This window comes from Pelecanus crispus, chromosome 1 (genome assembly GCF_030463565.1).
Source record: "Pelecanus crispus isolate bPelCri1 chromosome 1, bPelCri1.pri, whole genome shotgun sequence".
Taxonomy (NCBI): Eukaryota; Metazoa; Chordata; class Aves; order Pelecaniformes; family Pelecanidae; genus Pelecanus; species Pelecanus crispus.
Genome location: NC_134643.1, coordinates 120,888,606 through 120,914,118, shown reverse-complemented (window position 1 = coordinate 120,914,118; position 25,513 = coordinate 120,888,606). Strand labels below are relative to the sequence as shown.

At 34.7% G+C, this 25,513-nt stretch overlaps 1 protein-coding gene across 4 annotated transcripts in view; it reads left to right on the top strand.

Moving 5' to 3' along the window:
* The window catches only part of LTN1 (listerin E3 ubiquitin protein ligase 1), a 31,608-nt gene that overhangs the window by 2,780 nt on the left and 3,315 nt on the right, over nucleotides 1-25,513 (top strand). The window contains exons 4-27 of one of the 4 annotated variants that reach the window (XM_075711479.1): nucleotides 496-726; nucleotides 1,509-1,561; nucleotides 2,009-2,189; nucleotides 2,872-3,045; nucleotides 4,137-4,327; nucleotides 5,620-5,767; nucleotides 6,147-6,932; nucleotides 7,445-7,486; nucleotides 8,551-8,743; nucleotides 11,218-11,457; nucleotides 12,448-12,601; nucleotides 12,884-13,034; nucleotides 13,752-13,953; nucleotides 14,932-15,091; nucleotides 15,254-15,358; nucleotides 15,619-15,761; nucleotides 17,670-17,805; nucleotides 18,651-18,795; nucleotides 20,628-20,841; nucleotides 21,116-21,353; nucleotides 22,260-22,334; nucleotides 23,266-23,452; nucleotides 23,906-24,077; nucleotides 25,220-25,440. In XM_075711479.1, the coding sequence (XP_075567594.1) occupies nucleotides 496-726; nucleotides 1,509-1,561; nucleotides 2,009-2,189; nucleotides 2,872-3,045; nucleotides 4,137-4,327; nucleotides 5,620-5,767; nucleotides 6,147-6,932; nucleotides 7,445-7,486; nucleotides 8,551-8,743; nucleotides 11,218-11,457; nucleotides 12,448-12,601; nucleotides 12,884-13,034; nucleotides 13,752-13,953; nucleotides 14,932-15,091; nucleotides 15,254-15,358; nucleotides 15,619-15,761; nucleotides 17,670-17,805; nucleotides 18,651-18,795; nucleotides 20,628-20,841; nucleotides 21,116-21,353; nucleotides 22,260-22,334; nucleotides 23,266-23,452; nucleotides 23,906-24,077; nucleotides 25,220-25,440 (4,542 nt within the window). Of the gene's footprint in view, nucleotides 1-495; nucleotides 727-1,508; nucleotides 1,562-2,008; nucleotides 2,190-2,871; nucleotides 3,046-4,136; nucleotides 4,328-5,619; nucleotides 5,768-6,146; nucleotides 6,933-7,444; nucleotides 7,487-8,550; nucleotides 8,744-11,217; nucleotides 11,458-12,447; nucleotides 12,602-12,883; nucleotides 13,035-13,751; nucleotides 13,954-14,931; nucleotides 15,092-15,253; nucleotides 15,359-15,618; nucleotides 15,762-17,669; nucleotides 17,806-18,650; nucleotides 18,796-20,627; nucleotides 20,842-21,115; nucleotides 21,354-22,259; nucleotides 22,335-22,614; nucleotides 22,741-23,265; nucleotides 23,453-23,905; nucleotides 24,078-25,219; nucleotides 25,441-25,513 lie in introns of those variants that run through there. The other 3 variants (XM_075711483.1, XM_075711496.1, XM_075711489.1) reach the window with 3 other exon arrangements.

The following is a 25,513-nucleotide window of genomic DNA, read 5'->3' as shown; positions in this document are numbered from 1 at the left end:
GATCCATTAGAGCAATTCCTAGTATTTCTTTCAGAAGCCAAGAGCATAGAAGGTCATGATGTTGTAAATTCATACACAAATAATGGATAATGATGCACAGTTCATTGTAGGTTTATGGTCATTTTAATCCAAAAAGTGTCTTCAAGGCTTCCTGTTTCTCTTGCCTCTTCTGTTAAATATTTGTATAAAATGGAAATAGAAACTGTAGTTAGGGATATCAGGAAAAGGTTACAATTTTGAATGTACAACGCATTGGGAATATGATGCTGCTAAGTTAGGACTCTCCCCTTATCTAGGGATACCAAGACTTTTTTGTCGTTGTTCTTGCATGTTTTCAAATCTGTATAGCCCAATTCATTGCGAAAATGGCTGAACTGAGGGACAGGTTTGTCATCACTTCTGCTTTGAAGTACCTGGCATCAAAGGTAAATTTCTTAAAACAATAAACCTTTCTCTTTTTCTTTTTTCCCCTTCTTTTTTGTTTTTCTTTAACAGGATCATGATCGCCGTGTGCGAGAAGCAACTCAGCAATCTTTTGAGCAACTGATTCTTAAAGTAAAGAAACACTTAGCTCCTTACTTAAAAAGTATCATGGGATACTGGCTGATTGCTCAATGTGACACTTACTCCCCTGCTGCTTCTGCTGCAAAAGTAGCTTTTGAAAAAGCTTTTCCTTCAAGCAAACAACCTGAAGCCTTAGCATTCTGTAAAGATGAAATTCTTCATGTGAGTTTACACCTATGTATTTCTTTAAGGCTTTGTGTGGAGTATATGTCAACTTTGAGTTGACTTACAAGTTTGAAACTAATCCTGCTCCCGTCTAGTCTTCATGGGTAAATTTCTTTCTCACCTGAAACTTTGCTCCTGCTAATGTGAAGAGAAGACTGAGGCAAAGACACATCCTCTATTTTTTTGACTTGTGGTAGAATGACTGGAACCAGAGGAATGAATATGAAGTGAATTTTCTTGTATGCATTTCTATGTAATGATGCTCAGTCATCACATAATGTTGCTGACAGATGGAATAATGATGCCAGGGTAGTTTAGTTGCAGTGGTAGAGGATTAAAGAATGATGAGCAGTGTTTCAGAGAGCCTCTACAAGTTTAGTTCTGACCAAGGTTAATGCTCTTCTGCCAGTCATATATGAAACTGAATTGACTGAATTTAAAAAGGTGAAAGTTTGCATAGCTAGCCCATCATACGCAAACTTAACCATTTTGTTTTGTCTCAGTTTGGCTTCTTTTTACCAGAAGCCTGTTGTCACAGGACTGCAGCTTAGCAAGTATTATGAAGTCTTGATTCAAACAGTACCACAGCTACTATGTTCAGCAGGAGGCAATTAAATTATGTTCTTGTTCACTAGTGTGTCTAAAATGGGTTTAAAAGACTTGACTCACAGGTGGTGAAATTTTATTGTAGAGCCGTTTCTGAATAATGTATAGGCTATATTATTCACATGTAAATATTAGATTCTCATGTGTATATATGTATTTTTTTTTTTCCCTAGGTCCTTCAAGATCACCTTCTGAAAGAAACACCAGATACACTCAGTGACCCCCAGTATGTTAACCTGCTTTAATGTATATGGTTTAAGTCTGGGTCTGTATTGGGTTCTCTGTCCCTGGACGTAGTGGATTTAGTTTTGTTTCAGGAGACAGAATAGTTATTTGAGTCCAAATCCCAGGAACTTTCTTTGGGACTGAAGTATAAAAGCTTTTGAAAGTGTTATCAGTTGTCTATTCTTGTTTCAGCTCTTTTAGGAGTAGCATTTTTGAACAGCTGGAAGATGAGGTGACTTTAAACTCTCTCTTTTTCTAACGCTTTATAATGTAATTTGGTAGTGTTAGAACTTATGGAAAGTTTACATATTTACATTGCTGGCACCTGAAATCAAAAGAACAACACAGAAAAACTGAAGCCAGTTTAGTTTAGACAGTTTAGAAGAGCTTGAGAACCCTACTGATTTATTTATGGTTCACTTTAATTTGTTTTGTTTTGTTTTCTGAGAACTGTACCAGAGGAAGAAAGGGAAGCAAAATTTTTCCGGATTCTGACCTGTTCCTTGTTAGCTTTAAAAAAGTTGCTTAGCATGTTGCCAAAGAAAGAGATGCATTCATTGGAGGAAAAGTTAATGTCACTTCTGTCCCAAAACAAATTTTGGAAATACGGCAAACACAGCATACCACAGGTGACTTTTTTATTTCTTCTTTATTTTGGTTGGTTTTAGTTAAAGATAATATACTGAACCTGAGCAAGTATTAATTACTTGTATTCTACAAGAATGAACTTTGTACTTTGCTGAATTATGTTTGAAACAGCCTTCAAATTTTGAGGCCTTAAAAAGATAGTATTGCTCTAAAATTTGCCCAATAGGCTAATTTGTTATTTCCGTGCCACCATCATCTACTACTTGGCAATCTGCCATTATTTTAAATTCATGTGAAAGATACAGACCGTGTCAGCTTACTGCATGTGTTCTTTGTGCTTTTGAATTTTCATTTTTTTAAACCATTTTAATGGTCTTTGGTCTGCTAAGACCAATAGTGCATAGAGTACTGAATTGATTCTGGTAGTATTTTGTTAAAAAGTTTTAAGGTGCTTTTGGGAAAACGTGCCTTTTGAGAAGTATATTAAAATAAAATTTTTGATAAGCGTTTTATCACTAAACAAATTACTTCAAAATATTGAACAGGCTTACCAAATAATTCCTTTATTTTTCTTTAATAATATTTGAACCTTTGCTGATGTGGTAAAATACGGGGACCACGTGTTGTAAGTTACGGTGACTTTAAAAGGAATGTTATAAACTATATGTAGTGACAAAGTGTTGTCATTTGACTAAAATTTTGTTTTTCTGTGGCCTGTTTCAGGTTCGCTCAGCTTTCTTTGAGCTGGCTTCTGCTTTTTGCCAGTACTTGCCTGAGCTGGTGAAAACTGAAGCACCAAGAGTTTGTCCTGCTGTTCTTCTCAGCATTGATGACAGTGATGCTGTGGTGTGTCCTGCTCTTTGGGAAGCTGTACTTTATGCTATCACCACTATTGAGGTAAACCTAAGGGGCAGAGGTAAAACTAATGTGAGAAACCTAAGGGGCAGATATTTCACTCAAATTTAACTTTTCACCAAGTGCCATTGTTCTCTCTGTAGAATTAGGAAGAACAGCTTGACTGGGTTTTCTTTATTATTAATAACATGAACTTATCAATGCTACGTGCTCCTTCTTCCTCCTTAGGGTTTCAGCGTAACTTTCAAATATATTGTGTCCAGCGTGTCTGAGAATCAGAGTTGTTTTATAAGTTTAATTAAATTAACCTGAATCCCCTTGATTAAAAATAGTTACTAATTAGTAAAATAATACTTAAAGCCTTTTTCTTGGTTAAAGACAGTTACAAGAATGACCTGCAGTGCATTTTTGGTTTGTTTGTTTCCCCTTCTAATTTAATGCTTGGTTCTTTTTTTTTTTTTTTTTTTTTAACTTTAAGAGAAATAGCAGCTTTGAATTTTTTAGCAGAATGAATGGTGTTGCCATAGGCTGGGACGCTTTGAGGGTTTAATGCTGCAGATCTCTTTTGTAACTGCTGGTATAAAAAGTAACAATTTATGGGGAAAAAAGTCTTGTTCAGCTTGCTGAATATAGGTATCTGGAACTATGATAAATCAGATCAGATGACAAAAAACTTTGGGGTGTGTGGGGAAAGTGCCAAGGTATTTTGTAACCATCAGAAGATTTTTGAGGGGAGTTTTGAAGTTAGTGATGCTTCTAAAGTTAGGATTTTGAAATCATTGCTTATTCTTGATAATAAGAACTCAGAATTAAATACAGGACCAGTGACAATAATGATTTTTATGAAGCATACTTAAAGCATTATTAAAGAGAAGCCTTTAATTGCAGTTTGCTAACAAGGAAGATCCACTGATTTTAAACAATACAGAAGCAGTTTTATCACGTTAGCTTCTTAAATTCACAAACTGAAATAGGGAGAAAGTGATTTTTAAAAATACTGGCAAGTGAATTTAAATTTTACAGTAGCTTGTTTCAGCTACAACATAGGGAGGTAGATTAAATGTCTAGCTTGGGAGTTCTTCCTAGGCAACATATTCTCATTTCATTTACAATAAGTATATTTCTTTCTGTAGGACTGTTGGAGTCATGTAAATGCCAAAAAGGGAGTTCTACCAAAGCTATGGACAGTGCTTCGAGAAGGTGGACGAGGACTAGCTACCGTTATATACCCAAATCTCTTGCCGTTCATTAGCAAGGTACCTCCTGGCATTGCAGAACCAAAGCTGGAATATTTCAGAACTTTTTTCAGCTCTATAATTCAAGGGTATGAACCACAAATTTTATTTTTTTTTTTTTTAATCGGTCTCTTTTACATTTGGAAATAGAACTAATCTTCTTTAAGCATTTAAAGATAAGTAACATGTCATTTGGCTTGAGGATATTTAAATATGCTTTAATTGTTTATTTGAGAAAAGGCTGTTTTCACAGTGATACTTGAAAATCATATTTTTGATATACTTTTAAGTATCCAAAACTAGAGTCAGTCCTTTGTGTCTGTCACTATTGTCTTAAACCTTCAGCCTCCTTTTTGATTGTATTACGTCTTCCTTACCTAAAGCGTTCTTATCTTTCCTTGTCAAAGCTTTGTGTTTATTCCATGGTGAGTTTTAAAATGGGAAATTAATTTAAAACTAAGAGTGGCTTTGAAGATATCAGGCTCTTTCTTCTCACCAGTGTGTAATTATGACAGAGGTTATTAGGGATTAGCACTGTGATTGTGAAATTTCACATACACAGGGACTTTAATTCTTGTGATACTGGTTTTTAAAGGATTGAAACTGCTATCATTATTTGCCTTTAAAATACATGAAAACCAGCTTTGTATCAAATCTAATTTAAGTAGATGCACGTGCATTGTGTACTCAAAAGCATATGTAAGTTATTTTATGAAAGACTAAAATGTAACTTATTTAAACAAAAATCAATTCTCAATTGATGTTGGCGTGGCCATTAGCAGAGCTTTTGGAGAAGAGAGCTGGTTTTGAAAAGTGTATAGAATCTTATTGCAAGTAGTAAAATGGTTGTAATATTTGTACGGTAATTTGTGTGGTCTAATTTTTATTAAAAAGCAAACAAATCACAGTTGTTTAGACTCAAACTGGCTATGGTGAAACTGTCTTTGGGTGGCTTTTTGTTTTAGGTTTTTTTTTTTTTTCTTTAATGTCAGAAAGTGACACCTTCTAAACCTTGGTGGTGTGTGTAGAAAATTGCAAAGGGGTTTTGACAAAGAGGTGAAACAGTATACAGTATGCTTGACTGGATATGTTTTCTCTATTTACATAAATATTTTTTTATGAATGCTAAAACTAGATGAAAAAGTTAGTTTAATATAAGTTATAGTAAATGCCTGGATTTCTTGTTTTGACTCTTCAAATATGTCCTATGGAATTTGTTTTGATCTGACTCCTATCAATGGTTCTGTGATCCTATATTCTCATATTGGTGTTGTCTGGATAAGAACAACATAACCAAGGTTACATTCATTATGTACATACTGGGTTTCTCAGAAGCATAGATGACTGAGCATGCCCTCCCTCCGATGTTGCCTTTCAATAGGTTGTCAAGTGAGCGAGCAATAGCTAGCCCTTCAGAGAGTTCAGCAATTATAACTGCATTTATGGAATGTCTGCGCTTTGCCATACTACAGAAAATAGATGAAGGAGATGACCAAAGACAAATTCATCAAATGCTTATATATGAGCAGGTATTTATTAGAAATACTTAATATTGTTGTATGTACTTTTAATAATTCAAAGTTAAAGAAAACTGTACATTTCTGTGAGGATTTACTTCTCTGTTGAAAGTTTCACTATTTTATGGAAAAAATAATCTTACTGAATTTAGTCAATTTTTTTCTTCCTATAAAATCATCCTTTTACTGTCCAGTTTAAATTATATTTTTTTAAAAAAAAAAGCATCCCACTCTGTACATTTTTATTAAGTGTTCAAGCACGAGTAATTCTGATGTTTTCAGAATTGCTTCCTGAGTGTTTTTCAAAATGATAGAATTTCCTGGTATTATAAAGAATAAAATGATCATCTAATTGGATCACTGTTCTTCAATAATTTTTTTGTCTTCATAGCTAATTCCTCTTACCGATGCTGTACTTAAGGAGCCCAGGTTACAAAATGGACCGTTATTTTATCAAATAGCAGAAACACTGAGCTCCTGGGAAGCTAAAGTAGAACTCTCCAATGATGATGGCACAGATGGAGTTTTCCAGAAACTGCTGTCAAATTTTTGGGACCATCTTTTAAAAATGTGTGTACTTCATGTTGATACGTTGGATGCTGATGAGAAATCATTGTTTGCCATATCTGGTATGCTAGAAATTCTTCAGAATCCAAGGACTGCTACAAAACCAAACAACAGAAAATCTCTAAAAATCAGATTTACAGATGGGGATGAATCTGAAAGAAACACAGGGAATGGAAAGCTCGCAGAAGTGAGAAGTAGTGACTCTGAAATACAGGCTGACTTGCAACATAATTCACTTCTAAGGAAAGAACCTTTAGAGAATTTAGTCTGCAACCTTGCTGAACTGAGTATTGTGTATGTCAACGAACAGAAGTCAGAACAGCATTTGAAATTTCTCTCTGCCCTGCTCAACTCTTTTTCTTCAAACAGAGTTTTTCAAGTACTTTTAGAGCAAGGAAATGATGCAAGTTCTCCTCAGGCTGAATCCCAAAACAAAATTAAAGCTTATCATGAAAGTCCATCTGTACAATTTCTGTATATGAATTTAATAACTTGGCTGAAAGAAGACTGGAGGAAAGACACCCATTTTCTCGTTGACATTTTGTACAGTGTGCTTAATTGTTGCAACAGTAATGATGAAAGGAAAATTGTTCTTGATGATTTAACAAAGGTATGACTTGCACATTTTGTTATTAGTTTTTATCAAAGTGACTACTCTTTTTGTGGGCTGTGGTTGGTTAATCATTTTATTTTGGGGCTGTGGAATGGAAGATCTTCTACATGAACTTGGATAAGTTCAGCTTAAGGTAGATTTAGGAAAGGTTGACATGACAGTGTTGGGGTGAAAGGTTATGACATATGTCCCTTTCTATATGGTATAAATCATTTTAAAAAAAAAAAGTAACATTGGAATTTCTCTGTTCTTGCTTCTTTATACAGTGTGCTTTTATACTAGTCATCAGTGACCTTTCCTATAAAAACAGTCCCTTACTGATCTGTGTGGTAGTGAAAGACTTGGAAGCCAAAAATGATATAATCAATAACTTTGTTACTGAAATTTAGCAACTTCTGCTTATCCCCTGCAGAAAATAAAGTTGTAAAACAAACAGTTAAAATGGTATTAAATGCTTCCTATTCAGCAAAGAATTTGTTAAATATTGTGGAACTTTTTTTTCTTTTCAGATGGATCTGAAATGGATTATTTTTCTCCAGATAATTCAAAAGGTACCTCAAGTCTTTTTTGTTCTTGTTTTGCATAGTTTTGAATGTTTCCCTGGTGTTAGCTTTGGGAGTTGCACCTGTTTGATATACTTCTTTTTTTTTATTATTATTATTTAAGTAGTGATAATTTCCATAGTTTGAAAATCTTGTAGTAATAGTTTCAGAGTGTTGTTTGTTTTAACTGTGTTTAAATCTGGGGACAAACTTAGAAATCAAATGATGATACCAAAACGAAAGCATCTTTGTCCCTTCTGTTTTTGGTCAGTTTGCTCTTTGAGCCAGGGGGATTCCTGATTTGTTTCGGGCCATCCTTTCTAAGCTAGGGAGAATAGAGTTGGGTATTAGACCAATAATTTAAATGATTGTTTGTATCATCACCTGAACATCATCGTGCTTACAAGGCAAAGATAGTATACCATTTTTTCACATGGGATATTGAGAGACTGACATTTAAGTGATTGCCTGGGATGAAATATGAAGTGCATTACAAATTTTTGGACAAGAACTCACAGCACTTGATTTACAATCCAGTGTGTTGACCATAATCTCTTTCCTCACAGATACTGTCTATTTTCGGAATCGTCAGTTTTTATTATTTTGTAACTTAAAATGGCTAATCACCAAAACAATGTTTTTCTGATGTGACCTTCTATTTCTTTTTATAGAAGTTCGGATGCTGTAAATAGATTTTATGTTAAATAGATTTCATTTCGGCCAACCTGGTCATCCAAAAGTTATCTTCCTAACTCCAATGTAGGCATTCCCTGGGCTCTGTAGTTGGAGAAAAGGAAAAAGAAATGCTTTCAGAAGGTGACTTGTTTCACTCTAAAGCAGAGGTCTGACCTAGCCATAAGTTGCTGTCTGTGACCATAAAGAAAGTTAGGCGGATTGTTGCAGACATAAACACCTAGAGACTTATGGTTTATGACAGATGATATGTTTCCCACTCTGTGTGTGATACAATTCCCCCTCTGTGTGTGCAGGTTTGACATATTAATCTTATGCTTAGTTAGTAATAGAAGTTAATACCCTCAAAAGATTATTAGAATTATTTTCTTGTGATTCAGGCTTGTTCAAGTACAACAAAACTTTCCTTAGTCTCTGACTGGCTGAAAGGAGATACACTTGGAGAAAGACTTGTAATGCTGGCAGATGATCTGTGTCACCTGGGTTTAAAACCTGTAGTAGCCTCATCAGAATCATCCTCTTCAGAAAGGTGGACCCTCCTGAGCTTAGTGTTGTCGCAACACATTAAAAATGGTAAGCATATTTATTCCTTGGAGTTTGTGAAGTGTGAATACCACACTTAAGGTTTGTAGAAGGTTGGAAGGAATTTGAGATCTTCCAGAATGCTTAATTTGTAATGTCTAGGCTTTCTTCTGGTTTTTGTTTTGTTTTTTTTTTTTAATTTGTTTTGTTGTTGCTGTTGTTTTTGGGTTTTGGGGTTTTTGTTTGTTTGGTTTTTTAACCTGAGCCAATTAACCATGTCCAGTTTAATTTCATAAACACTAACTTGCAGCAGCAGCATTGCAATTTTTTTGGTCTGCATTGCTAAACAAAAGTCAGTGTTTAAAGAACAGATTCAGTTTTGCGAGTCTGGAAAACTTGAGGAAAATTTAAGTAGGTTTGATTTATTAGCTTATGTGCTGTAAAATAATACTAGTTTTTAAACCATACCATCTAAAGTTTACCTTCAAAACTAGAATATCAAAAATCAACAGTTATGGACCCATGCGTGTGTTGGTTATAACTTGTTACAGGACCTATGAATTGCTCTAAACCATTTTCAGTTAGATTAATGTATTTTAAAAACTGTGTGTGTGCACTTCTACTGTATATGTAATCTATCTTTTATTAACAACATCCTATTTAATTTCTTCCTTGTGTTTTGTGACATCTGTGATACAGACTTCTGCTGGAGTTCAATTTTCTTGATGTTTTCCATGTCAACTTGTCATTTGTATTTTGTTAAACTCAGCATTTGCTTTGATCCCTGAGGTAACAAGCTTCAGTTTATCTGAATGCTGGGCACATTTGTGGTGCTTTTAAGTTTCAAAGATGCACACAAGTTGGCTGCAGTGGATGTTCATAGATAGTGCATCTTGAAGGTGTCATAAGATTGTTATTTCTGTTACTGGAACTTTTGATGTAGAGGAGCATCAGGAAAACCTGTTCCCTCCCTGCAGAGAGTTCAACAAAATTGTTCACTTGTGAGTCAGTGGTGTCCTAGGGCTGATTGTCCAGTGACGTAGCTTTTTGGTTCTAGAGCTTGAGGTATTGCTGAGCTCAGGCATTCATTTTGTGCTGGGTGCTGTGTGACCTGTTTTTAATGCATGTTGGATGAAGTCCAAGAGACCTTCAGGAACTATGGTTCTTCTCGACTTAGTGATTTAGGCCAAAATAGAGTAAGTGGACTTTCAAAAAGATTTTTGATGAGAGTTCTCATCAAAGTTTCTCAAGGTAGACTGTCATGCAGTAAATGGAAGGGCCTTTCATGGATCAGTAACCTATCAGATGATAGGAATTAAAGGGGAAAAAGGATAAATACTGAAAAGATGATAATTGTTTCTGGTAAATTATTCGGAGTAATCAAAACTGAAACTTTAGGGAGCTGTGGCAGTGTGTTGTGATACTGAATGATTAACTGATATAATTACAAATTAATTTCAAACCCAATAAATATCAGAAGTATACATGGGAAGAACACAATTGTAACTATCTGTTCAATGGTAGGCTCTGACCTGTTAAAACTCAGAAAAGAGATCTTCAGTCAGATGGTTCCCTGTAAATGTCAGGTTGGTGCTCAGCAATAAAAAATGAATACAGGTTATTAGAAGATGCTGTGAAAAGAACAGAGGACAAATGAAAATTATTACAGCATTGGTGTGTCAATATCTTGAATACTGCCTGCAGTTTTGGTCATTACAATGTTCTTGGTGACCTATATGCTTTTGAAAAAAGGTGTGATAGAATTAGTATATGCTCAAAGGAAGATGGCAGGGATGGTTAGGCAAATTCAGTGGCCTCTGCTTGTAGAGGCAATAACACAGACTAGAATTTTTCAGTGTGCAATGAAAGTGATTGGGGATGGGGTTGTGGTAAAGAGCCATAAAATCATAATTTGTATGCAAAAGCAAATAGGAAGAAATTTTTCCTTGTTTCTTTAAACAGAAGAGCCTGAGTTTGCTTACAGATGTTTAGATAGTGGGCTTGAGGAAAGCGAAAAGTATACTTCTTCATACAGTTCATAAGTAAATAATGGAACTCATTGCCACAGGATGCTGTGGAGTTTGAGGATAAATGGGATTAGCCTACTTCAGTCCAGTGAGAAAGGGACTAAGCATATTCATGGAAGATTGGTCTGATTTGGTTAGTTATATGCAATGGTCCAGGTGTAATCTCTGGCTTGCAATAGATTAGCAGAAGCTAGGAAGTCATAAAAGGGGAAGAGATGACTCTGCACTTGCTGTATTTTATATATCTTTTGTCTAAGCTGCTTCAGCTGGTTTAGAGAAAGGATACTTGGCAATGTGAAACTTTGTCTAGGTGATCCTAGATAACTGTAGAACACAAAAGAGAGTTGAGGTATAAGTTAGACTGAAACTACTTTGCACTTTATTTTGCATTCAAAACTAGTAAATAAAAGACAAATCAGTACATATTAATATGATGCCTTTGAATGATCATGTTTATCAAGTAATCAAAGCATACTGTCTTTTGCCTCTCCCCAACAGAATCTTTGATTGGTGAAACTTTTGTTGAAAGGATTATTGATAAACTTCAAGCCGCTCTGTCTAAAGCTAAGGATCTTTCTGAAGCTGGAAATACTGAACCATCAGTATCTTTCATCTGTGATGTAGCCTCAAGCTTTTTCAGCTCAGTTAAAGGGTGTCTGCTGATGCCATCCTCAGAAGACTTGCTGCTTACCATCTTCCAATTGTGTGCTCAGAGGCAGGATGCTATGCACTTAACAGGTAATTTGGAAAAAGAACTTCAACCAAACTTTTTTTATAGTTGATGGTTACATCTAAATTCTTCTTTTTCATGAAACAGATTCAAGTATATAAAAGAATATTGAGTTCACAGACATTGAACACTTGCAGCTGTAACTGACATGAAAATTTGTGCTTTAATTTACAATGCCAGTAGTTACTATTAAACAGCAAGTGCTGTACATCTTTACAAGGATTTTAAACTTTTTCGATGTTGGTATCCCTGTGCTTCAGCTATCTTTGAGGCTGTGATATTCCACACTTTCTGGAGTGTTACATAAATTATTTAAGGCCTATGAAATACAAAGAATGAGCTTTTTTTTTGCTTATTCTGCAATGTGAGGTTCCTATGAAAAAATGTGTGCAATCACTTCATTAGTAATACATATATTTATTCTGAAACCATTTATATTGATCAAGTTGCTCTGACCTATTTCTCTCTCTACCAGCATCTCATTTTCAGACTGAGATCCTGATTTATTTTTTTTAAATGTAGAATTTAAGGGTGAATAAGTTGGTATATGCGTTTACTGATATAGATACAAAGGAGGAAATGTTGCAATATTGTCGTAGAGATGAAATAGGACAATACTAACCTGGAAACCACTGCTTTGCAAATCAGTATTGATGTTGTGAATGTTCAGTATTTCAGTACTTTAAAAAGATCTGCAATTTTGAAGACCGTATGAACATATTGTAGTAGAAAACAGGAACATCACTCTTATTCTCAAATAAATATTACCCGTGTGTCAAAGTTAATTTAAAATTGCTCTACAACAAGAAACCTGTATATTTGCGCTTGATAGTTATTGCATGTAACCACATAGAAAAGAGAATTCTTTTCCTGCTCTAGGACCTTCAGACACGTGATCATTGCTGTATGCTGTAGGTTGTAATTTGAATTTACCTGTTTGTGGTGGTTTTGCTTGTCTGTTTATTGGTTTGTTGGGTTTTTTTTCCCCCCTACAATAGATTTACTTGTATGTAAATTAAAACACACTTGGATGTCTGGTGTAGATTCACTTGTGCGTCAACTTCGGAGTGTGCAGAAACAGAGTACCTTTTTGCGTAAATCTGCACTGTGGGTCAAGAATCAAATTCAGTCTTCCTCTTTGGATGTTAAAAGGTAATTGTGATGTTCATGTCCCTTTCCTCATATGTTGTTCTCCAAAACAGACAAAGATCAGTGCTGTACTATTCTTTATTTAATTGACATCTGTGTTACTGAGAGTTTTTTCAGCCTGTCAGAGGTGAGAACTGTGGCGTAGACCGTAACTTAAAATGCCATTCATATAGCATGTATATAGCATTGATACAATGTATATAGCATTGTATCAATGTAAAATAAAGCAGCTTGCTTTTACTGGATAGTGCCAAACTTGTTTGCAGTGTTTTCTCCTTTTCTCAGCCTTCAGGTTTTGATCTCTGCAGTTAGTGATTTGTTGTCTAAGCTTATGCAAGCTGACGGACAGTCTGGATATCTTGTGGGAGCTTATGTTGAGCATGTCACACCAGACAAAACTGAGTGGGGGAAATTGCACGAGTCTCTATCCACTGAGGTATGAAAATAGTAATGCACTTGCATGCGGTAGTCAATTTACCTCAAGTCTCTGTCCTTTAGGGTAATAAGCATTCTTTATTTTGACATGGCACTGCAGTTATGAATTTGCATATGTCTGTGTAAAGGTTTTTTTCAGCCTCTGTCTGTGACAGAGGACAAAATCTATACGTTTATGGCCCCATCCAGTACTACTGGAGAAAAGCAAAATCTATGAAGTTACCCTTTTCTGCATGGAGCACCAGGAACTTACTTTACAATTCAGGAATTTTGTCTGACAGAATACACATCATGAAGGTGTTCTTACCTTTAATTCCTCTATAAGATCCATTTTGTGAAAGACACCAATATCTGCAGAGGAACCACTGACTGTCAACAAAATGCTGATGTACATAGAGTGGAGAGTGGGGAAGGACATAAATTTCCTGTCCAACTACCAATCTTCAGTAACCATAGTATTTCTTGTAAAATATATAGAGTTCTAAAGACACGTATTTATTTCTGAGGCAGCAATGTAGTTTCAAGTTACTGCTGTGCATTTAGGGGTTTTTTAATATGCTGGAGTGCGTCATCCTCACCATTGTGCTTTTGGTGTTAATATGTATCTTTCATTGTTTTTTAATAATTCTGAAATTTCAGGGTTAAACAGATCATAGCTCTTTTATCATCATTAAAATGTCAATTATTTATTCATACTCTTTTTATGCACGTATTACAGTGGATGCACAAACCTCTTTTGGAAGGAAGGCTTAGTATAAATTGTGAACCTTTGGGATCATGCATCGGGCTGTGTGGTGCAACTAAACTTCCAGGCCATCTGTGTACTTCAGCCTTATTAAGTAAAATGGCGCTACTTGTGTTGGAAAATGGTATAGTCCATGGAAATGATGATGCTGAAAGAAAGAAAATTGACAATATAAGTAAGTTACAATGGTAAAACTTAAAGGAATTTGATTTTATAGTAGTTGTAAATTAACCTGAATTGATAATTAGAAATGAATAGTTAAAGTTTGGAATGATAGTTAAAGTTTGGCATATAGGTATGGGAAATCATCCTTTTACCTTTTGTTGTTTTCTTTTTTCTTTAGTTCTTCTTTAAAAGTGTAAGTATGCACAAGTACAGTGTTTATATTTCTAGGACCTTTTGTGATTATATACATTCTATCTCAACAGAACTTTGAATTTGGTGAAGTTTGAATTTACGATCAACTTCAAAGTTGTTCATTGCCAAAATACATGGTGCATTGGCATGAGGGGGCAATAGGAACTGTATCCATGCCATCAAATAAACGCCCTGAGTGTTTAGCCATAATGTAAAGATACTCTGAGGCAGCAATTTTTCGTAATTCCGCCAGGTGGAATCTTGTTTCTTTTTGGCTATGGAATGCTCAAATTAGAGCCAGCATTATCAAGTTAACAATTCTATCTCCAAAAGTCTCACCATGATGAGAAGTGTAATTGTTCAGTGTGGGTCTTTGTGAACTAATGAAGAAATCACGTGCTAACTATTAGTATCAAATGTGTTTGTTTTTTTACTGGACTTAGATCCTGATTGCCTTGTCTGTAAGGAATATATCTTTTAAAAAAAAAAAAAAAAGAGAGAGAGAATAGAGAGGAGTTAGAGTTCTTCTCATGCATGATTTGCTTTAAAATTTCCCAAACATCTAGAATAGATTATTATAGCCTTTTCTTCTCTTGTATTTTATGATGCAATGGCAGATACCCAGTTCATGCTCTGAAGCAGCTGAGATTGTGTGTAAATGTCATCTTTTTAATGCATTAAAAACATACTTAAAAAAAAAATTACAAAACCCAACAAAACCTTGACCTGAAACTTCTTGCTTATGCACTGACTATATTCAGCAGTTGTTTGTAAACAACAACCTTTGTTTAATTAGTTGCAGAGCTGTTGTACTCATTACAGTGGATTGAAGAATTGGAGAATCCTCCTTATCTGCTTCTGGAATATATTCATATGTTAGAAGAAATGCACATCACATATGAGAAGTTCAGTACACTTAGTAATACAATTAGCCTTCAGCAAACAATATTTGATAGGTATGTAAGAACAAGTAAAACAGCCCTTAACTCTGTCTTCATATTTTACATTGTATAAAGTGCCACCATATTTCCTTTTGTGTATTCAAACTTTATCCAAATGCTTTTGTTATGAACTGTGCATCTCTGTATATTAACCAGGGTCTTTGTTCTTCTTTGAAGATCAGAGGAACATGGAAGACTGTGGTCCTTAACCATGGCTAAAGTGATTCGTGCGGAAAACACTGTATCCTGTGAGATGAAACAACTTTTTAAGACAACAGAAGGGTACCTTAATACTGCTGCCTATAATCTTTCAGTTTGTTGCAAATGTTGATTAATGTTAAGTGATACTGGTTCTGATGAATGACAACTGAAGGCTGAAAATTTGGTAATATATGTGTATGGTATGCAAAAGTGAGACTCAGTTTAGTGTGTGGGATTAGTTACATCATAGGATATTAGATCATTATGAACCATTTGACATTTTGTTTACTAGCTAAATTTTTGGGTTTGTTTCATTCTTGATGTTTTGCTTGTATGAATAGGTTTCTGCCATTAACAGAGGGCAGATTGCATACACTTCAGTGTCTGTCACCTTTTTTAATTGAGGAAGAAAAGAAAGAACTCATCTTCCACTGTGTGGCCAAACTTATGACATGCACACAGACAGAGCTTTCCAGCACTGATGGTGAGTATGTTCTTACCTCAGTCCACTTTGTTAGAAGTTAAGATCGTTATTTTGTACTAATGTTTGCTTTTAGATAAAACCTGTTAACTATAATAATATTGTTTTTCCTAGAACAAAATGTCTTCTCAGTTTGCATATTTCTTCTAGACTGTTTGGCGTAGTGGTTTTCTGCCTTATTAAGGAAGTACAAGCTATATTGTCTGGTACAAAATTAGAACTAGAGGATTTAGGCTGATACTGTTAAAAGAATTTTGATACTGGCATACTTCTTGTTTGGTCTATCTCATTTAAACACACCTGTAAATATCAAGGTTTTCAATTAATCATTTAGGCTTTACACAGCATACAAAAATATTACTGTTGTCAACTGGTAGTGTCACGATTGTCTTCAGATGTTTTAGCAAGAACTCTTTCACAGTTTATGTATAATTTTTGAGTAGTTCTTCCAGTGCATGGGATATAGCTTGCAGAGCCAGAACTGCTGCACCTACACTTTCAGCAGCTTTTGAAAAATTACTTAGAGGTGATTGAGGTGTGTTATAATACTGCTTTAATTATCCTTTAGAAAACCTTTATATTTTCACAAACTTGTTGCTTTTCAAGAAAATTCTTTGGAAATGTTCACATACAGTTCTACACGTTTGAATTAGATGTCACTTAAAAGAACGAACTTTCTCTTTTTTTTTTTCTCAGTACTGCTTTTGTGCTTTCTTGCACATACTCTTATTGATCAGCCTATATAAAAACCTGAAAGTTGATACTGTATTTTTTAACAGAACTGTGCTTACTTAAATTGAAAAAACTATCTTTGGTGACTTTAAACTGTGGACATCTCTCCCTTGACAGTGTCCTCAGGTTTTCAGATGAGTTCTCCAAATGGATGTCCTCAAAGTGTCAAAATTTTCAGTGTTAGTGTGATGTAGCAGTTGAGAGGAATCTTGAATCTTTCTGCTGTGGTAGTTTCCCTAACTCTTACTCTTCGGACTTAGTTAAGCTTTCCTGGCTTTCTGAGTGAACTGGTGAACCAACCAAATGTGGCTGTGAAACTTTAAACAGAAAATGGGAAAAAGAATCCTCACTTCTCCCCTGCTGTGGAGTGTTCTTGTTTGTAACACTGGTCTGCATTTTCCTTTCTGCTTTTTCTCATTTTCCTAGGGATTCCTGAGCAGACAATATATACCCAAATTTTCCCATTAAGTGTGACATAGGTTGTAGGCTTACCATTCAACTTTTAATTTTTTTTTCAGATCAGGAAAGTGCTGATAAAGTTCTTGTAAATCATTGCACTGCTGCTTAAGTGAAGTAGGTTTTTTGTTTGTTTGTTTTTGCTGTGCATAAATGGTACTTTAATTAACTCGGTTCTTTGTCATTATGCTTGTAAGAGAAGTTCTCGTTCTCCAAGAAAGCTAGATACATGCAATTTTCCTTAAAAATGGAAAACAGCACTAATGCAACACTAGTACTTCACTCTGAAAGTAAAAATTGACACTCTTACAATAATATTGGAATTCACAACTCGCAGTTACATTTACTTAATTATCTGTTCAAATTACTGCTAAGCATACTACAGTTTTAGTAGCACAAATAGAATTAAATCTTAGCAGATATTTTTCCTCTTTGTTAATTGTATAAACCAACAACCTTATAGGAGGTTTTGGTTGGTTTGAGGGTGGTGTTTTTTGTTCTTGCTTTTTTTTTTTTAAGTTTGGGTTGGATATAGTATTTTTGATTCAAAGAGTATATATAGTATTTTTGTTCAACGAAGAAAGCTTAGGTATTATCCAAACTATCTTATGATATTAATGTTAAGTTCAAATAAAATGACCCAGTCAATTGACATACATTCTAATGTTTGTTTTGCCTTGATAATTAAGACCTATTGAGTATGATATTTTTATTACGTTATAGGAGCATTTGGTTGTCTTTCCATTTTGAACTCCTGCTTGAATGATAGAAGTATTGATTGTGATCACCTACTACCTGGAATACTAAAAGTCATAATATCTTGGAAAAATGATAATGAGGACAGCTTTCTCTTTAGCTGGTGGGTGCAACTTTGAGATAATTTGATTTTTTCTTTTTTTTAAATTTCTAAAACAAGAGTTTAAAAATACACAGCGGTTATTAACTCAAACAAAATGAACAAAATCAATTTGGAAGTTACAACCGCCATCCAGTGCTTTAATATTACATTTTTAAGCCTTTGTAGAACTGCATCCCTCAGTTTAATATACCTGTCAACTGTTTTCAAAAGCATTCAGAACTGACCAACTTTTGTAAGTGGTGCTGGATATTTAGTTCCAAATTCTGATTGTTTATTTAGGTAGCAGAAGAAAAACTTGGATACCAAACTTAGGTATCTGTTTTTTAAAATTCTGGACCTGAAAGTGTAACTTGTAAAGCTTCCAGCAAGGAGTGAAAATATGCTGACGTTCATTTGTCTTGAGTATAGTGAGAAAAATCCAGGCAGCAAAGTCTCAAAATAATGTACGCTATTTGGACATTTCAGGGCTTATATTTTATTTTTAAAATTAGTAACTTAAATGATTATTTTTCTTGCATTGATTTAGTTAAAATTGCTAAATTTCACAGTTTATGTAAGTATATTACTTGAGTGAATGTGTAAACTGTACAATTTTAGGAATCTGTATAACATGCAAATGAACAAGTAGCTATGATAGACTGTTTTGTACCTGTTGACTGACTTATTTAGATTTGGCAGCTAATGTAGTATTCTAACTTTGAAAAATGGAGTATCAAAAGCACATAGGGCACAGCCTGGTGCAAGACTAATTTGTTCTAAGAGGAGGAGCGAAGGCAAGAATATAAATACTCCTGTCTACAACATGAAGATACGTAATCTTTAGTTGGGTTTTTTTTTTATTGCAGCAATCTGAAAGAAACAAGTGCTCAGTTGCTTGGTTTCAACATAGAGATGATTCGTTACCTTCCCTTGTTGCTGAAGTATTCCACAGCTCCTTTGGCTGATAATGAATGGGACTTTATCATGTGCTCCATGCTGGCTTGGTTAGAGGTAATATGAAAGAGACTGTTACTAACCATTGTATTGCAGCTTTTAATAGGATCCTCCTGATGCCCTCTGAACCTCCTGGACTGATGCAGGGGAGGAAGGGGGTAAAAAAATAGGCTATGAAATAACTAAATTTTTATAATCTTACTGGGATGTCTGATTGACATTTCATCATAAATTTTTGAAAGCTGTATGTTAAAAGTTCGCCTATCTATTTACAAAGTGGAAAGTTGGGTATCAGGGTGGTACAGCAAAGCATTGTAGAAGCTATGCCACATAGCAATTAAATGTGAACAAAGATGCACGAGGATTGCCAAGAGAAATTGAAATCAGAGTGCTCCTAATGGTTCTTACTTGGAGTTCAGAACACAGTGGTCTTAACAGTTTTAACTTTGTTTTGTCTAATGTGTGTATTAACTTTCTAGTACCTTAGAGTAATGATCAATGTTAACAGCTGGATACTCAGCATTTCAAAGACAACTTATTTTAAAAAGCTTCTCAGTTGAAATCCAGAATGAAGAAAATAAACTTTACCTACTGGATGAGTGCTAATGTTCCATCCCCAGTTTTGACCTACTTACCTTTTTAGATTATTCTCTGGATATGGCAGGCACATAGTTAGAATCATAGAATCGTTTAGGTTGGAGAAGACCTTTAGGATCATCCAGTCCAACCATTAACCTAACATTACCAAGTCCACACTAAACCAATTAAGGATAGACTAGACTAAACCATGTCCCGAAGTGCCACGTCTACCCATTTTTTGAACACTTCCAGGGATGGTGACTCCACCACCTCTCTGGGCAGCCTGTTCCAATGCTTGACTACCCTTTCCATGAAGAAATTTTTCCTAATATCCAATCTAAACCTCCCCTGGCGCAGCTTGAGCCCATCATTATCTCAGCTTAGCAAATATTTGACAAATTGCACAAAATCCTTTTTTCGTTGAACTTTGACAAAGGTCATGTTTGGCTTAAAAGCACAAGCAATACTATACCTTCTGTTTCTTTTTGCATATGGAGATGAAATTATCTTCTTAAAAAAAAAATTTTTTTTTTTTATAATTATAGCACCCTCTGTCACTACACAATTATAAGGGCAGGCTGGAAACTTCCATGTGGCATTTCTTGGTCTCAGGATAAATCTTCTTACCTATGCTGTATGTCCCTCAAAACTGTATTTTTTTTTTTTTTTAAAAAGAACCTAAACGGCAAATGTGTATGGAAAACTTGTTGCATAGATTAAGTGCTTGGGAATATTTTTAATGTTTAATGATACTCCTTTTTTGGGGAAACTAGTAAGAATAAAAATAAAAAGAAGGACGTGTGTTGGGGGAGAGGAAATATTCTCCTGATCTCCACTTCAATAATTTCCAGTTTACAGTAGTGTATTGCCAATTTCCTTTTGCAATTTGGAAAAACAAGCATGATATTGGTACGGCTTTTATGTTTTGGTGAGAAAAGTGAGAGCACTTCACATATCAATTTTGGCTCACTTGGCTGCCTGCACCAGTGCTCCAGATAAGCTACAGCTGCGTACATTTCTATTTGAATCCACTTGGTGGCAGTTTCTGTCATTATAACAAAGGTTGTATAAGGGAAGCAATCCAGGATTCTAAATGTTGATGAGACTTGGAAATAATTTTCAACAAGTCTTACTAAAATACAGATTATATTTTTAAACTTTTTTCTTTTTTCCCCCAAATCGTTTTAAAATGGTCTTTGCAATTGAGTCTTCTGTGAAATTACACTTTCTGGTATAGACAGGGAATGTGAAATGGATATTTTAAAGCAAATTTATAGTTAAGAAATCTTCCTCTTTTTTTTTCCTCCTAGACAACAAGTGAAAGCCGTTCACTTTATCATGTCCCGCTTGTGCAGATTTTTGCTTGTGTCAGTTGTGACTTGGCATCTGCCCTTAGTGCTTACTTTGAAGCTGCAGCTCCTGAAACTACTGAAAACCTTCCTGTGAACTTGATCAGTGAATGGAAGGAATTCTTTTCTGAAGGAATTCACAATTTGCTGTTACCTTTGTTGGTGAAAGTCACAGGCAAGTATATGGCAAGGAGGGTAATAGTGGTACCTGTCAGGCTATTCTGAAATAGAACTTGATGGGATGTATTTTTTAATTTATAGGAATATTATGTCAACATAGCTTATAAAAAGTCATGTTTTGAGCACTTACATGCTAATTAGTAAAATAATTGCACTTTTAAGATTAGATGGATTCTGATAAGCAGATTCTGAGTTGTTTCTAGTAATGCTTGTTTATGATATCATCCATACGTTCTGTATCACAACTTGTCTTTCTCTATTTTAAATAGGAGAAAACAAAAATGCATCTGAAGGCTCCTTTCAGAACTCTGTGTTAACATCTTTGGGTGAAGCTCTAACGTACATCTCAACGGACCAGTTGCTAAACCATAAATTGCCAGCAAAGTTTGTTGCAGGCCAGAAAACAAATCTTCCAGATAAACTCCAGACTCTACTAAATACGTTATCACCATTGTTGCTTTTCCGGGCTAGACCTGTACAGATTTCTGTCTACCATATGTTGTATAAGTAAGAATCAACAAATTTCTCACCTCCCTTGCCTCCCTGCCCCGCCTTTTTAAAAAAAAAGTGCTATAGAACATGCACTTACAGATGTGTTTAGTGAAGGCATGTTCCATTATGGGAGAAAATCCTTAACTGGGCAATTTGTGTTCTGTATTGGAGAGCATTATATAAAGTTATGAATGCTAAATTTAATTGTAAAAGTAGACTAAATATATACTGAGAAATTTTACTGCAGTACACGAAGGTACAATTTTATTTTCTGTACCATAGTCACATAGATAGCAGTTTCACAGCTATAAAGCTATTTATTTTTAGCCCCTATTTTTAACACTCAGAGAATCCTAAAATGTAAACTGAAATATTCCAGGTTTGATCTGGGTCTGACAGTATCATTAAATAGTATGACCTTTTTATTTTCACTAATTTAGATAAGAAAATGAAGAAAGTGAATAAAAATGGATAGTATTCTTGTGAACTTTTTGGATATCTCTAATACCAAAAGAGAGAATACAGAATTTGAAAAATAGTATATGTGCATTTGACAGCTCAAAATGCAAATTGCGAGGCAGATGGCTTAAGCATAAGAAGCTACCATTATTTTTCACTTATACTGAGACATAAAGTTGCAACAGCTTTATTCTGAGATAGAGAAGTTTATTTTAGCGTGACTCAGGAAGTGTAAAAGGTCTGAAAAAGAACCGAGCAAAGCTATATGCTCAGTTGGCTGTCATTCAGGAACCAACTTTGCAATGGTGACATGCCTCTTAAAGATTCTGTGTTGTTATTAATGAACAATTGCCATTATATTATTGCTTGTCATTAATGTTGACATTGATAAGCAAAGAACTATGTATCACATATATTAAAATAGTTAAAATTAAATCTGGTTTCCTTTCTATATTTCTATAGATTAATGCCTGAATTGCCTAAATTTGATGACGAAGATCTCAAATCTTATGGTGATGAAGAGGAGGAATCAGCATTGTGTGTATTTTTTCCTCATGTTCTTTTACGACTGTTTTCCGTATCTTTAAAATGTGTTACAAGAGCTGAGATTTGCAGCAGAGTAGTTGTCTGTCAGGAGATGTTAAAAGAAAGAAAAATGACATGGCTATGACAATAGGGTCATACATACTGAAAATATTCAATATAATTGGTTATCGGCCTTTGTGCTAAAACTGGAAGCAGTATTTGCAGTTATTTTGTAGGTACAGTTACTAGAGTAAGTGCAACATATATGCTCTATATTGTAAAATCTTGACAGATTTTTACTGGACTGCTGTATTCAGAATGTGTCCAGCTGCAGCAGTAACTTCAGTTTCTTGAACCTCCAAAATTGACCTGGGTGGTTTATACAGCCTGAATCTGATAAAGTCAACAGTTTGAAGAGGTAATACGGTAACTGATTTAAGAAAAAAAAATATTTTTTTTTTTTTTTTTTTTTTTTACCTCAGCCCAATGGTTAATACCTTTTTTTACTATGGAGTTGCAAAAGGCTTTTGGATCCAATGCCAAAACCCAAACCCAACACATTCAGTGATTAGGAGATCTAGTGTTCAGTTGCTGCTTTGTTGGTGTGGCTTGACAAACAAAAGCAAGCAAGCAAACCAGCTGTCCGTGATGTAGACTAAATCAGCTCAGCCATAGACCACTTACAGATTAAGTGATCAGCATTCAGTTTATATTCGTCTTGCAAGAGGTAAAAACACCAACTGTCCATTTCAAGAAAAAAAAAATTAAAATTTTAAAATCTAGCATTAATGTGTGAATCTGAAAGTAAATTTTTCTGTAAAAAAAAGCCCCTTTTTACATACCTGGCTTTACTAATAGATTTTGAGGAAAGCTGTGAATATAAATTCAGCTAATATGCTGCTCAAGATTTGAGTTTACTATGCCCGATAACATTTTTCCATAGATCACCTCCAGCAGCTCTTATGTCTGTCCTGGCCACTCAAGAACTCTTGCTAGAAAATATCCTGGAATGCATTCCAGTTGGAGAATTTGCAGTTATTCAGCCTCTGAGTGATGAGTTCTGCCTTGTTCTAGGATATCTTCTCACTTGGAAGTTAACATTAGCTTTCTTCAAAGCAGCTTCTTCTCAGGTATATGTTCAGAGTCTTTTCCTTTTAACTGAATTTCTTAACATGTTTATTTGGTTTGAATCTTGATGTTTCATCCAGCCTTTTTATTCTTTTAATTATGTATCTTCTGACCTCTTGTTTTTGTGGAGTTGGTGGAATTCTGAAAGTATCAGTAGACTCAGATTTCTGCATTGCAGTAGTTTAAGGATGGTAATATTAGAGTAATAAAGAATAAAGATTCATTAATAGATTATTCTTTCTGGCATTTTCAAACAAGTTTGCTACATTTTATGATCTTCTAATCATTCAAAATGGTGCAGACAACTAAACAGTCTTCTGAACACTTGTTCTGAATCACAGTCTTGCTTTTCTTCCCTGCAGAAACATATTTGTATTATTTACAGAGTAAGCTATATATGTTAGGTCTCATCTGTATTTTTTGTGTGTTTTGTTTCGGTTTTTTAACATTCTCAGCTGCGAGTTCTCTACTCACAATACCTTAGAAGAACTAAAAGCTTGAATAAACTGCTTTATCACTTGTTCAGGCTTATGCCTGAAAACCCTGTCTTTTCTGGGCCAACTTCAGAAGTTCCAAATAAGGACACAAAAACTTTCTTTACTGAAGAGCTTCATTTAGATGTCAAAGGTTAGTAAAAATTGTATTTGTGCATTTGAAAGAGTTTTGATATTGCTGAAGTTTAAATATGCTTTTCTGCTTAAAAAATATGTCTTAAGAAGATCTTACCTGTAAAATAGATACACACACAGAGAGACAAATACATAAATATCTTTAAAAATCTTTGGCTAACACTCCCCATTTGAAGCTTAACCAAAATTGAAATGTTTATCAGAAAAAACAAGGAAAAAAATATAGGAAATGCTTAGATTATTCATGTAGGGCAGAAATAATACATTGCTACTATCTGAATCCTGAATGTATGCAAAGACTCCAAAATACTAAAAATGTGTGATCTATTCTGGGACTTCTCTATTGCTTCTAGATACTTTTTTTTTCAATGCCAAAGGGAATTTCTAGATTTTTTTCTTCTATTTTAATACATAAATAAAAACAAATTAAAAATATATTTTAATCTATATTTTTTGAAATATTTGAGATGTTAAATTGTGTGTTGTTTTTGTCACACTGTTCAGAAGACCCAGTTAATCAACCATGATGAGAGAAGATACACTGGGTTTTTTAGCTGAGAAACATGAAAAAGAGAACTAGTTTTGAAAGTTATTTCATTGAAATTGTTATTTTGTGTACCTGTATAGATGTAAGCAAAGATACTGAGTTTCCATTTCTTAATTTTTTGCTTGAACATCACTGTACGTTGCAGAACAATTTATCTGGATGACAGTAAAAAAGAATTACTAACATGACATCCCAAGAGAAAGATTTCCCTTATCTCTTTATGCACTTCTGTAGAACACAGCAAACCTAAACCGTGCTCCAAATGTCTTATTGTTTGTTCACTCCAAAGTGAGCATTTTGTCATGTCTAGAATATAAAATCATTCTTGATTTCTGGTAGTCCACCTAGAGTTCATCTTGAAATTAGAAGATGAATCCCCAGTTGTGAACTATTAGTCTAAGAAACAAAGAAACCAGACTGATGGAGAAAGGCAGAGTCAAACAAGCACTTACAGTAGCAAATATAGAAGGAGCATATACATGAAATTCCGGTTACCACAGCTATGCTGGTATCAAAATTTTATGTGGTGTGGAGGAACCAACATTTGTGAGTAATGTGTTAGAGTATTTCAACATCCTTTCTTTCCCTGCCAGGGACAGGAATCCTGTCATCCCAGATTCCGCACTTGGCCTGCTCTGTGTACCATATAACACTGAAAGACTTGCCAGCCATGGTCAGGCTTTGGTGGAATAGCTGTGAGAAACGTGTCTTCAATGTTGTAGATAAATTTACGAGCAAATATGTCAGCAGCGTGCTTTCTTCACAAGAAATATCTTCTGTTCAGACTAGCACACAGTTATTTAATGGCATGACGGTTAGTAAGACTTCTTGTCCTTTTTACTTTAGTTTTTTGCAAACATTTTAAGAAATGTTACTTCTTAGAACCA